Consider the following 14,405-nt stretch of genomic DNA (forward strand, 5'->3'; position numbering starts at 1 on the left):
GAGACAGACAAAAACTTTAGACACTCTTGAAACCCTCCTGGCAACTGAGCGCTGAGATCCACAGGCCTTTCTTGGAATAGACGCATACCTGTTGAGCTCACACGTGACCTGCTCTGGAGGAGGTTTCATCTGCAGCTCAAGTTACCGTGGTGATGCACCTTGGGAAGAAGCACAGTGTAAAGCACAGGTTGAATGTGAAGTTAAGAGGATAAGTCCCTAAACTAAGGAAGGAGCGATAGAACTGCCTGAACTTTCAAAATAAGAGTTAATTATTTACTAGTAATTCCTGATCAGTTTACACATGATTGTTACACCTGGTGGCACGCCTGAATAGGCTCAGTGTGTCGATGCATTAACACTCATGAGCCAACAGTTTTACTGGAAGTTATATAATATTCAAATGTGTAATAAACACGCAGGATGTGCAGATGTTTTTGGATCAATTTGACGTCAAATGTCACAGCGCTGCTGAGCTTCAGTAACAGAAATCTGGTTTTCTGTTGCTGTTGTTGGAATTGTAAAAATACATTCAATTTCAAGCTACAGCTTATTTAATAATAAGAGAGACGTTTGTCTTAACCAGACTGGCCATTCCACGTCATGATGTCTGTCCGATATTCCAAGCATGCAAATGACTTGGATATCTGCTTCTGGATATTATAAATGATAGAAATGTGTTTTTAATCTATTTGCAAATGAGCAGCATGAGTCTGTTTGTGTTTCAGCCCGTGTGGTGCATTTATCTTAATTTGTTTGAGACCTGTAGTTTTGCTAATAGTTTATTATTTTTATTATTATTATTATGGAGCTGTTAACTCTTTGTTCGTCGTCTCCTCAGAGTACTCAGCTCGATCCAGAGGAGCTGTTCACTAAATTGGATCGCATTGGAAAAGGATCTTTTGGAGAGGTGGGTGTAATTTATTATTTTTTGTCATCTTCTCTCCTACATTCACTTCCTTTATCCCCCTCATTTTTATTCTTTCTCACCTCTCTCTTTCTCTTCTTCCTCTCCTGGTGATCCTCTTTTGTTTTCTTACATCCATGTTTTTTCACTTCTCTGCCTCCCGTTCCCTCCTGCAGGTCTTCAAAGGAATCGATAATCGCACTCAGAGCGTCGTCGCCATCAAAACGATCGATCTGGAGGAGGCAGAGGATGAAATCGAGGACATCCAGCAGGAGATCACGGTGCTCAGTCAGTGCGACAGTCCGTACATCACCAAGTACTACGGCTCCTACCTGAAGGTAAGGCGGATATTTTCATTCAGCCCGGAAGCCGATCTAAGTCAGGTTTAAAAGGAATTCGACAGGAGTGGGGAGTGTTATTTTCCCACGGAAAATTTTTCACCTACTGCGAACTAAGGATTTTTTTTTTATTCCCAGTATATTGTAGTTGAGTCATTTTTATAGGCACATTGTTGGAAGTTTATTTGTAATTCTGTCTTTCAGGGAAGTAAATTGTGGATCATCATGGAGTATCTTGGAGGGGGCTCAGCACTCGACTTGGTGAGTCTTTATGTCCATTTGTAGAGGATTTATTGTCCATGAAACCTAGTAAGTGAAATAATATCAAGTAATGACTAGAGCCAATGTTTGTGAGGTCTCGCTAATAGATGTAGAAAGCGTTTAATCTCCTATCCTTTAGTTTCATCCTCCCTGTTTTGGAGAATTCTCACTTATGAGTATAAACATCTCTTTGCACATAAATACAGAGAAATTAAACTTTAATTCTTTTAAATCAAAATAAAAAACAAAGTTTTTAAAACTCTGTTTAAAATGAGAAAATCTGATTCATTAACATTTGATTGTCTAATTTTCTGTGTTGGGACTTGTCTTGATTGAAACTGGAATAGGGTGTGTTTGTGAGCCTCCGGCATATCAAAGTGTATTTTATACCCGTGTCATCACTCTGCGTGTGTGTGTGTGTGTGTGTGTGCAGCTGCGGGCAGGTCCGTTTGATGAGTTTCAGATTGCCACCATGCTGAAGGAGATCCTGAAAGGGCTCGACTACCTGCACTCTGAGAAGAAGATCCACAGAGACATCAAAGGTGCGGCAGGTGCTGGTTAGACTGTAGCGCCCGGACCTCTAACACCGATTCAAATATTATATCATTTAAATGAAAGTAAGATTCAGAATCTGAGAATCGGTGCAGGTGTTGGTGCCTTAGGGGAAACGAAACTTCCCACAATTGACGACCTCTTTCATTGGAAGCCCGTCCATTTAATTTATGTCGCAGGATCCATGCAGAAAGCTTTCTTGATCGCTGATCACTACTTGGTTTTCTCACATTTGACAAAAGATTTTCATATTCTGCGAGGCTGTGACACTCGAGCGTTACTGAGCTGGGTATTGAAGTAAACACTGTCATAGAAACAATGAAGAACTTCAACATGTTCTCATTACCAACTGTGAAACAGCTCTCAGGATGTTGATCCACCCACACAGGCCTGAGAGCAGGTTTAACATGAGGTCTGAGTAGTTTGATTCACCCTGATGTGTTTAAATCATATTTCAGCCTACTTATGGAACAAAATGACTGGGCGTGCATCAGAAGTTAGTGAGGGTGATCTCTGCCTGTGCAGATATTCTTGGAAAAGCGCAGAAAACGATTCTAATGTTTGTCAAACTACGTCTTTATTGATATATCCTGATGTGTCAAAAGTCATCTTTAAGAGTACAGGGGAAGTCGTCAGAAGGAGGAAATGGAAAAAAAAATTTTCAAACCCGTGAAATTGATACTTACTTGATACTTATTCTTTAATATGTGCTAACTTTGTACTCAACATCTTAGCTGTAGGGGTTCAGAGATGAAGGACAGCCGCTTTAGTGGAAATCTGGAATTCTTTTGCGATTTTTATACTTAATTTGACAGCATTAGAATCAGAATTACATTTATTGCACAAAATAACTACCATTAGTTGATGATGTTACTCAGTCCGATGATGTTGCAGAAAGGTTAAATTATTTGCTTCTCTGCAGCTGCCAACGTCCTGCTGTCGGAGCAGGGTCAGGTGAAGCTGGCGGACTTCGGAGTGGCAGGTCAGCTGACAGACACGCAGATCAAGAGGGAAACCTTTGTGGGAACGCCGTTCTGGATGGCTCCTGAGGTCATCCAGCAGTCCGCCTACGACTCCAAGGTAAGACACCTGTTTATACCGTTGCAGATTTCATAAAGGCCATTCATAATCTTTAGCTTATAACTAGAAGGTAGTTGTGGGAATTTCAGAATGCAGAACCACCTCATATTCATTCAAAATGAGCAAACTCTGGCTGTACAAATAAGAGACATTTAGAGGAAGTGTCTTATACAACAGTTCTGCTTGTTTACATCACCCGGACAGCGTGAACTTTTGAAAATGTCCATCAAAACCTGAAGCTTGTACTTCCACTTCCATCTAACAATGAAACTCTAACTTAAAGTCAACAACAGCCATGTAACAATGAGCTTGACGACTCTGCTGAGCATGTGCTTGAAAACAAAAGAAAACTGCCAAATTTGATCAGAATTAAATGTCATTAACATAGTTGCAGTTGTACAAACTGCGTCTGCACTGGACCTGGAGGCATAACACGAAAGAGTTAAATGTAAAACAAACAAAATACTTTCTATTGTGCTGCCCTTCTTCACATCCACTCAGCTCCTCTTGGAAACTGTAATTATCCAATTATGTCTGAGGTGCCATAAGTATGCAAGGCACGACAGACATACCTTTCTATATATGTCTTATTTGCACAAAAGGACAGTAGGCAAAGCATATTTTCACATTTATTTTTAGACTTTATTTTGTTGTTGTTGCTTTTTGCATATAGTTTTTGGGTGTGTTTTTCCAAAAAATATACGCTAAAATTAAGAAAACTAATCAAATTAAGAGCTTGCACATACTGGTGTATTAGCTATACTGTTAAGTTAGGCATTATCCTAATATTGGGTGGTTGTCTAATAAATTTGTTAAACTTGAGAGAAAATTATTTTCTCATAAGTTTAATGACTTTGGGCAAGGTTCACAACAAAATAAAGTATAAAACTATTCTTATGTTAAGCTAATAGCTTCTCATAGTCAAAAATACAAATGCTAAGGAATGGAGAAACCTGTGCTTGTTAGCATGTTAGCATGCATTTCTAGCTAAAGGCCTGATTGTGATGCTGCATTGGTAGTCGGTAGTCACATAACAGCCTTTAACAGAAAACTTCTAATCAGTGTTTGAGACTTATTTTGAAAGAACCATCTTTTAGATTAGTGCAAATTTTCCTAGTTAATTCAAACAGCACCTATCCTTATACCAAGACAGGCATTTTCTCACCCTTTAAAAGTCCACCAGGTCTTAAAAAATAAAAACAATAGACTATCCCGCTTTGTGATTTTCCTCCTACTCTGTTTGCGTGTTGCTGTAGCAACCCAACACATGTGGATTTGTTGTTGTGGCCCACTTTGCATTATTTCCACAGTCCTCTAGGGTTTATTTGCATCCAATAGAGACGCTGCTGCCATCGTGGTGATTTTAGCTTTTATTTGATGAGGATGATGATGATGATCGTCCACTTGGTCCCCAGTTTAGAAGGGATTCCCTCACCGTGTCCTTTGTTTGTGTATCAAAACAATGACTTCAGCAGTGAATGGAGTTAGAAATGCACCTTGCACCTGCTGGCATCAAACACGCAGGTTTTGATGCAAGTCACAGAGCAAACAAAACTGATGAAATTTGTATAAAGAGGCGGAGCTGCTTTCTGTCTGCTTGTTTTATAAGTGTGTTCTTTGGAAATAAGGCAGATCCATTAGGGTGTTTTCACTTGACCTCTTGATGTGGTTTGGTTCATGTGTCTTTGTGCATATATGTAACACTGCCTTCATGTGCCTTTGTGATTTATATTGTGTATTTTGGCCTTAGAGGGATCAGGTAACAAAAAAGGTCTATAAATGATCTAGAAATGTGACCAAAAACTCATTTAAGCTGGACTCGTTCATTATCTCTCTGGCACAGTTTAATTGCTCAAATATCTGCAGGAGACCATCATTTAAAGCAGGGGTCCCCAATCTCAGTCCACGAGGGCCGGTGTCCCTGCAGGTTTTAGATCACCCTGGATCAACACACCTGAATCACATGATTAGTTCATTACCAGGCCTCTGGAGAACTTCAAGACTTGTTGGGAAGGTAATTTATCCATTTACATCAGCTGTGATGGATCAAGGACACATCTGAAACCTGCAGGACACCGGCCCTTGTGGACTGAGATTAGGGACCCCTGATTTAAAGGTTTTTTTTTTTAAGTTTTAAAGGAATAATCATGTAGTTTGTGAAAAACAAAAACAGGTTCAAGTATGAATGAATGTTTGAGTCTGTACTGTTTTGTTTTTTTGTTTTTAAAATCCTCTTTAAAGGGAAGGAAGACAAAGTGCAACTTGTTGAAATACCGAAGGCGGTTTGGAGACTTTGCCAACGGTTACGTAAATGTAACCTGAGAAGTTAGAACAAGCCTGCAAACAGAAGACAGCCATTGTACTTTGCTGTGTGTGTGTGTGTGTGTGTGTGTGTTGCCTAATCTCATATCAGTCTCGGTCACAGACTGTCAGTTGTCCTATTAATACATCAACCATGTGACTTTGACCAGAGGTATTTGAATCTCCGCACCATTTACAGAAGCACTTCCTCTGTCAACCAGCAGTATTTTCAACTTTCTCAAAATAATCTTGTTAGTTGATGTTACAGCCACTCATAACCCATAATTCAGTTATATTTCTAAGAAGTCTTGCCCTGTTTTTCAGTGACTGGCCTGAACAGCCATTAGCGTGAGAGCAGTGTAAAGCCTGCCAGAGGCTGATTCAGGACAGTGACATGACTGAGAAATGTAAATGTTTTTACAAGTTGAATATGTTTCTTTAACTCTGCCCTACTGTTTGCCACTAACACCACAGTTTCCTGTGGGGTTTAGTCCATACAAGTAAAAAAAAAAAAAAAAAAAAAAGCAGACAGGAAGTGGGGGGAACCTCAGCTAGATCGAACTGTAGATAAGTGTAAGGGTTCATCTGATGCACAGATCAGCTGCTCTGCATCACTGGTTGTATTAGAGGTGGAAGAGGCTTGGATCGCCTTTTTTTTTTTTTTTTTTTTTTCTTTTTATCTATTTTTTAAATAATAGTGGTCTGCCTCCAGCTAGGGTAATAGTTCAAAAAGGTGGTGCCTCCTACACTTTATGTTGTGTTGAGCTACAGTTGAGAGTTGTGCATACACTCACCTGGATAGTTTTTGTTTATTCTTCTACGTAAAAAAAAAAAACCTTTCCAGGCACAGAACAAATTTTTGTTAAATCCTTCTACATATCACAGAATTTATGAAATCACATTAGAGAAAAGAAAACACTGCAAAAGCTAAAAAATAAATAAATACATAAATGATGAAACAAAGCAGACGTGTTATTGGGGAAACAATAATGCAATGTTCGACCTGATGAAGTGACAAGCTAGCAGTAAATGGCTAACATGAATATACAGTGTTATATGAATCACTGATTAAAACACACATTACCTCGTCTTGTTTTCCTCTCACAACAATGATGAAATCTGTGCTTCTTTTAAGCGTGCCTCAGTGCAGTCCTTTACATGTTTTGGTTTTTGTTTCTTCTGCCAGTGGTCCGTCACGATATTGTGTCCCCAGGAACCTTTCTGTTTTTGCCCTGTCTTTCTTCCCTCACGCCAAATCTGTCACGGCACATTGCTGTTCCTGGTTTGCGCCAATATGAATAAAATTTTATTCTACTTTCTCTGTATTTTTAGTGCTTTTGCAGCATTTTTCTATTTGCTGGAGTTTTATTCGTTTTTTTTTTGAGTGCAACTTACGGGACCCAGACTCAGGCACAAATTTGGTCTTTTTCCTCTTTACATGGAAGAAATCTAATAAAACCTTATCATGAATAATCTCTAGATGAGTAGTTTTCTCATTTTTGTAGGTATTTATTGAGAATTAACTTGTTTTATACCATTTGGTGTCCATCGGGGTGGGTGGGTGGGTGTGTGTGTGTGTGTGTATTCCTACCACATGCTGCCATATGGTCAGTGTGACTGTAATGGAGCTGGCAGAGTTAACAGTCAAATAGTGACTGAGCATCCTGTAGTAATGTGACCCTGAACAGCACTGCTACAGCTGAAGTCTGTGTGACTGTGTGTGCATATATAAGACAATGTCTGCTTCTTGTCTGGTCTGCCACATGATTGTTAGAGCAAGTTGAGAAGATGGGATATTCAATCGTTCATGCATGAGTAACGGCTGTGTGTGTGTGTGTGTGTGTGTGTGTGTGTGTGTGTGTGTGTGTGTGTGTGTGTGGACAGGTATTAACATCTTCATGGGGACCAAAAATTGGTAGTTTACTATACTTGTGGGGACAAACAGCCCTTGTGGGGACCAAAATCAGGGTCCCCACAAGTTTGAAGGCATTTTTGAGACTCAAAATGTGGTTTTAGTGTCAGGTTGAAAATTAAGTTGTGGTTAGGTTTAGGGTAAGGGTCAGGGTTAAGCATTCATTTTTGATGGTTAGGGTAAGCAGCTAGGGAAAGCATTATGTCAATGAGATGTCCCCACAAGGATATAAATACAGGTTTGTGTGTGTGTGAGTGTGTTCCTCCTTACCAGCTTGACATATGTTTAGTGGGTGTCACAGCCACCGTGCAAACAGAAAGTCAGCCTGACTCAGCATGTTGGCGTGTTTCTGCCTTTATGTATTAATAGCTGCACAGCCTGTATTCCTGTATCAAAGTTGTGCTAAAATAATCTTTACCCAATCACATGAATGTTTAAAGTCATTTATAAGGTTAAAAAAAAAATCAGATTCCTTCATGTGTCTCTGTCAGTTTGTTGTTAAGAATACAAAATCCCCTGTGTTGTCTGGGTATGAGTATGTCTGCTTTACATAGCCATAATCCACCTATAAACATGCAAAAAGTCTGTTTAAAGCTTTGATCACTGTCAATAACATGTAAATGTGTTTATTGTTTGCCCCTCCCAGGCGGATATTTGGTCGCTGGGCATCACGGCCATCGAGCTCGCCAAGGGGGAACCGCCGAACTCCGACATGCATCCAATGCGAGTGCTCTTCCACATCCCCAAATCCCCTCCTCCAACACTGACTGGTGATTTCTCCAAAAGCTTCAAAGAGTTCACAGAAGCTTGCCTCAACAAGGACCCTTCTTTTGTAAGACTCACAGCTGACACACACATTTAATGCAATAAACCTTTGGGGGTTTTGTAATTTAAAAGTATTTAGCTGCCATATCCTTTGAGTTCTATTCACATTAAAAATCTATGTTATTTTAACACTGGTGGAAAGTGCTTAAAATTTTCTCTCTGCATTTCTGTGACATTTCTGGTTTTACTTTAGCACTTTATCCCTTTAATTCCTACTTGGAGTAATCCATATTTCTCTTTTCTGAACTAAGTAATTTCTGTCACATTTCGCTCCTGCTTGTCGAACAAAATAACTTTGTGTGCATCACAAGTTAGTGAGGGTGGTCTCTGGACTTTGGAAAAACCCAGAAACGATCCCAATGGTTGTCAAACCGTGTCTTTATTGATATATACTGAGGCATCAAATGCCATTGAGTGTACAGGAGAGGTCATCAGATCTTGTTTTTATGGGGAAAGAGCTAGAGCAGTTGCATTTATGTGACCAACAGTCTTGGTAACTTTCTGAGGTCGTTTTTTTTTGGGGGGGGGGGGGGTTTCAATTACCCAAAATAAGCTGCCTTGTATGTTTTGTTGTAAACCCAGAGTTCATGTAGCCTTCTGTACATTTACCTCTAAATGTACTGAGTTTAACTCACTGCTTAGCGTTTTGATATTTGCAGCATTTCTTTCACCACATCACGAGAAACTAGCTTTGATTTCCCTTAATTTAGCCCACTCGGTCTGTATGTAGCTGGCTGATGGAGCTCCTTACTAGCTGACAGTGTAAAAGATGCGATGTTATTATAGCTAGCTAAAACTAAAACTCATTGTGGAACATACAGTTTAGTTGACTCAAATAAAATAAAAAAAATTAACTTTTGAAAAAAATGAAAACTAAGTGAAACAATTTTTTGAACTTCCTAGAGAACTAAGCTAAAATAAAAATGCAAAGGAAAACATCCTTAGTTTTACTATCTGTTAGTTTGTGAGTCACCGAAAGACTCTGGATGTCTATGAGACAATGACACATTATGAGTCACCTGCTTTCAAAAAGTCCACTGTTTGTTTTTTTTATTGCAATACCTCGACTAATTTTTCCCCTAATCTTGCCTCTGGCACGTGCGTTTGTCACTGTTCAGCTAGAAAGAAGTCTGAGAAACTGAATAACATTATGAGCAGCATCCAGAAACACTGTAACAGAAGCAGATTGGTTATTTGAAAAATTAACTTAATAACCAGTAGGTTGAACTACAAAACTAATTTGCTACTTGGTATTTGTTACACTGGTGACCACATACAGCTAAGAAAATTGTTAGATTGTAACAAGTTCCAGATGGCAGTCGCTTCCAGGTGTCAAACCTGGGCTACGTTTGGCGTTTACAGCTCATTTATGGACCTAGAAGTTGTGTTAGCTCAACGTGGTCCAGGTATCGCCACACACCTGACATCTGGCCGATATAAGGTGAACCTGGGGCTGAGTTAATGTAGCCTGAGTCAACACCATCTGCTTCCCAGCTGGGCCCACCGGGGTGTGGGAAGCACTTGGATAAGTGGCGCTGGTGTCAATACTTAGGCACTATTTACAGTGTTTTGTATACTTACTAGCAAAGCTTACGAGTTCAATTTCCTGGCAGTGACGAGGCTGTCGGCATACACGTCTTAGACTGTGTTTACATTAGCTAGTAATATGAATAACTAAGGAAGTTAGTTTACATTTGTACTAATGTTATATCAGTCATAAATGTTAGCATTTCCTGCTGTACGGAGAGACGCGCTACCACATATGTGGCTTTATTGACCCCAGATTATTCATAAGCTGTGTCAGTGTTGGGAAATGGTAGCATGGACTGGGACTTCTATTGTGCGTTTTTACTCTGATTGAGCACACAGAGTGCTTTCTGCTAAAAGTCCCATTCATGCAGCCCGTAATATCTAACAATCACCCACACACAAACTCTATTGGTCATCAAGGGCAACTTAGGCTTCTGATTGGTGGCTTTACCTGCTGGGCCGCCATCCTTGTAAACTCCCCCTTTAGTATTTTGTGAGCTTGGCGCAGATGGCTTCATTTCCTACAGTTAGGGTGGTTTGAATATTTCAGGACAGCTTCCCTGTTCTCTGTGTGTGTGATTTACGTTGGATCCTGCTGCCCCCTGCTGGTCACTTCTGTTTTCAGCCTATCTTTCTGATATTCTTTTTCTCCATCTCCTCCAGGAAAGCTGAAGCTTTTTTAACTTTTCATCTTAAATCTATAGACTAATAACATCATGACCTGTTTTTTTTTTGTTTTTTGTTTTTTATCTCTTTTCAAAAAAATAAAAAATAAAAAAAAATTACAATCAGTTTTCTTGTCCTGCAGCGTCCCACAGCCAAGGAGCTGCTCAAACACAAGTTCATCGTCAAACACTGCAAGAAGACGTCCTATCTCAGCGAGCTGATTGACAGGTACAGGAGGTGGAAGGAGGAGGACCACAGTGACAACAGTTCAGACGACTCTGACAGGTATTGTCTCTTGATTTAGCTGGAACTTCGTCTTCAGGTGTGTGTGAGCAGAGAGGTCCGACATCTATCTGTGCATTTAAATGTGTTCATTTTTTCTTTAAGTGAATCTAGTAATAAGGAAAACAACGAGTCTCCAGAGTGGTCCTTCACCACTGTCCGTAAGAAGAAGCAGGACAAGTCAGATAGCAGGACCATCCTCAATGGAAATGTTAGTACCACCTGTGTGTGTTACTTTGTTTTTTAACTTGTAGTTGTTTTTACTTGTATTTTAAAGTCAAATCAGAAGTATGGTCCATAATGGTCTCGCTAGTAATGCCTCAGTCTCAATCATCTAGCCGGACCAGCCACTTTATTAGTTACACCTTGCTAGTACTGGGTTGGATTTTTTTTTTTTTAATGCAATATGAGGAAGTCGGAGGTCAGTATAACTTGGATTCTCACAGTCTTTTGTTTTCTTGTCCTCTTCATCCTTGGGTTCAGGATCAGATGAGTAAATCTGCCAGTCTCACCACAGTCATCTCCCCCGTCTTCACAGAGGTTGGTATACACAAGTCTCCTAAACATCAATACACTCATCCTTTTGTTTCAGACACTGTTTTTGGGATCAGGGAATATGTAGTTATCCTGCCATTGATTTTGGGCTTTTGTGCTGATTTTTGTTGGAGGGTTTTGTGGTAACCTGAGAGAAGTGAGCTAAAATAAAATAAAATAAAAAGATTTTCAAAAATGATTCTTATTGTTCAACTTCTTCTGTAGTTGAAGCAACAGCACAAGGAGCACTCTGAGCAGCGGTTGGCCATCGAGGAGCTGGAACGTAACATTCGAATAGCTGAAGATATCTGTCCAGGCATCACGGACAAGATGGTCACGCATATCATTGCCAGGTACCAGAAGTGTAACCTTTTCTAAATACAGCGTTGCGTTCCTGTTTCTTTCAATTATTTATGACAACCTTCTCTCATTACTCAATTTCTTTTATTGGAAGTTAATTCTCTTATTTATGCCAGAATATGATGCTTTTATTTGCCCTTCATCCTGTTTCTTTCTCCCTCTTTTACATTATTCAGAACAGAACATTTGTATCCTCCTTCATTTGTTAACCAAATATCTTCCTCCTCAGATACACAACAAATTGAAAGATGGATGGATCGACCCAGGAAAAAGAAAAAACATGAAGAGAGAGAGACTGTTTCCTTTACGGTGACGCTGCTGGATGATGAAAATAAGGCAGATTTGCTGTGCAGTATCTGCTTGCTGTACACACACACATCTCAACACACACTCACACACATGCACGCACACACACTACCAATGTAATATATACACTATATTAAACATATACATATAAATTCCCTGCTGCTGGTTTAAAACCTTTTATCTCCCTATGGTTAATTAAAAAAAAAATCCACAACAATAACGAAAATAAAATCTGATGTATAGCTTTTATTTCTGATCTGCCTTTACCATAATGTGCCTTAGTTCTTTTTGTTATCAGTCATTTTCTACATTTTCTGCTGTCACTTGTTTTCTTAAGAGGTTTTTGTAGAAATGGCTCACGAAGGAAATGTAATACCAAAGAAGGTTCTCGTCCATCAGCAGTGGTATGTTTTTGTGTCATGTTTTTGTGTCATGAGTTGCCTGGAGTCTGTAGATGTCTTTATTCTTGTTTAGTAGCACTTGAGACAGATGATATGCCAATATTACATTTGTTTTTTATTTTTGTTTTTCAGTAATGTCTTTCAGTTACAGTTCCCTGATCCCAGAATTCATTCAAGGTGGTTTCTGTTAAAGCAGTGTAGATCCTTCAATTTTACTGTTTTGTACAGCGACTTTCTTGAATATTCAAGGTGAAAAGCCTCCTACTCTAAAATGGTACAAATGTGGTGAATTTATGGAACTTTTTAATGTCCAAATGTTCCTAAACTTTTAAATTTCCCCATCAAGTTTAATAGCTTATCTCCAGTCTCTGGCTAGCTTGGCTAGGTAGCCAGTTGCCTGTTAACTGGTAGGCTAGCTGTTATTGTAGCTACCCAAAGTTGCTGGCAAGATATGAGTAGTTAAAATGCTGAAAATGGCTGCCATGTGAATAAGGCTGGTTTAGTTAGTTTTAGTAACAAAGCCACTGGCAGCACACAACTGTTAGTCCAGATTTATTTTGTTATGTTAGTCTTGCTAGCCAAATAGTTAGTAGCTTGCTAAACAGTAAGCTAGATAGCTGTTGTTGTTACTGCCCTTCTCTAGCAGCAGTTAAGGCTTTAATCACAGAGGCTTAGAGACCAATCGGTGACCTAGTAGAGGGGGGAAAGAAATGTGTAGTCCCCGATTGATTGGCAAGTGGTTGCTGGAGTGTTCTTGCACTTGCTAGCTTCAATGCAAACCTCCTACCAATTGCTTTGGTTGCTAGCAGATTGCCACAGTTGTTTGTAGTTTGTACGGAAGATGCAAAAATTGTCTACACTGATCAACTACACCAAGTGGTAATGAAACCTTGAAAAATGTGGTGCCAACTGGAAACAAAGAACGTTCCTTTGTAAGTTTTGCCTTACCACTGAAACCAATACATTTCATTAGGCACATGTCCTCTGTTTCCATTACAAATTTTTTCCAGTTTCACTACCACTCGGTGTTTGGTTAGTGTTTGCAGATAAGTCGCCATCTTCCATGCAGACTGCTGGCAAACATGGCAAGCTGCAAGTGACTGAAGCAGTCACGAGTCTTTCAGTGCAACACACTCAATGCAAACACGTTTATCACTTGCCAACTGATTAGGAGGATACGCCTTCATTCTTAGCAACTGGAGGTTACCATGCAGTCACTGACCAGTCTTTTTGACTGAGGTACAGGATGTTAAAATGATGAAAATGGCTGCCATTTGGTGAGTGTAACTACGTTTGATAACCCACACCCAGTAAGATTGAAGTAATCTTTTTTTTTTTTTTTTTTTTTTATTAAAGAATACATGTTGACATGTAGTTATGACACAAAGGTCTTCCAGTGGCTGCTTCATTATATGTAGCATTTTGGAAAACTTGGTAAGTTTCAGATTGTGTCAGAAAGTTTTACGATATCTTCCTTAATAGACAACATTGGAAAGTAGCGCAGGTTTTTTCAAGGGCATGAAGGGACCTGCAGTTGAAGGTGTTACTGATAGTTTGTACCAAAGACACTATATAAAATTCAGTCGCTGTATATTTGTTTCGTTTTTTTTTATATATATCATAAGGGATACAATGCTTGTTGAGGGGTAGATGTAAAGTGAAAGATGTAAGATTTTACAGCAATGTACTCATTTTTTGTAGCGGGACTTAGAGTTTTATGAATAAATATTTAAGTTTGATTCAACTGCTTTCACTGGGTTTTATTCAGTGATTATGAGTTCCTTTATTATATATTTTTTACAATCTTGCACTTTATTAATTTTAACACAATTGTCTTCTTGTTTTTAATCCTTTAATGACAAAATGCGACTGTAATATATATAAACCCAAAGTTCACTTTTTACTACAGAAGTAACAATACATTATATAACTACATCACCCAGAAAATGATTCCACCAACATTATGAAGGCATCATACCCACACACAAAGACTTTATATTTAAGTCCTAGAAGGTCCTTTTCCAACAGACTTCAAGATTAATTTAGTCATTTTCACACAGATTAAAAATTATTTATTTTTATTGGTGTTTGATTATTTATTATTATTGTTTTGCTCTGTTTTTAAACCATTGCCATTAGTCTGAAATAATGTC

At 39.0% G+C, this 14,405-nt stretch overlaps 1 protein-coding gene across 1 annotated transcript in view; it reads left to right on the plus strand.

Annotated features, from left to right (window-relative positions):
- stk26 (serine/threonine protein kinase 26) overlaps window positions 1-13,991 on the plus strand; it is a 52,045-nt gene extending 38,054 nt beyond the window's left edge. Inside the window, exons 2-12 of the mRNA XM_082528717.1 lie at window positions 839-907; window positions 1,081-1,242; window positions 1,447-1,503; window positions 1,937-2,045; window positions 2,978-3,135; window positions 7,995-8,180; window positions 10,512-10,654; window positions 10,757-10,862; window positions 11,135-11,191; window positions 11,411-11,538; window positions 11,775-13,991. Coding sequence (XP_082384843.1) covers window positions 839-907; window positions 1,081-1,242; window positions 1,447-1,503; window positions 1,937-2,045; window positions 2,978-3,135; window positions 7,995-8,180; window positions 10,512-10,654; window positions 10,757-10,862; window positions 11,135-11,191; window positions 11,411-11,538; window positions 11,775-11,790 — 1,191 coding nt within the window. The 3' untranslated portion in view covers window positions 11,791-13,991. The remainder of the gene's footprint in view (window positions 1-838; window positions 908-1,080; window positions 1,243-1,446; window positions 1,504-1,936; window positions 2,046-2,977; window positions 3,136-7,994; window positions 8,181-10,511; window positions 10,655-10,756; window positions 10,863-11,134; window positions 11,192-11,410; window positions 11,539-11,774) is intronic.
- Window positions 13,992-14,405: the final 414 nt, after the last annotated feature.

Source organism: Aulonocara stuartgranti, assembly GCF_965226115.1.
Source record: "Aulonocara stuartgranti genome assembly, chromosome: 3".
In the NCBI taxonomy this organism is placed as follows: domain Eukaryota; kingdom Metazoa; phylum Chordata; class Actinopteri; order Cichliformes; family Cichlidae; genus Aulonocara; species Aulonocara stuartgranti.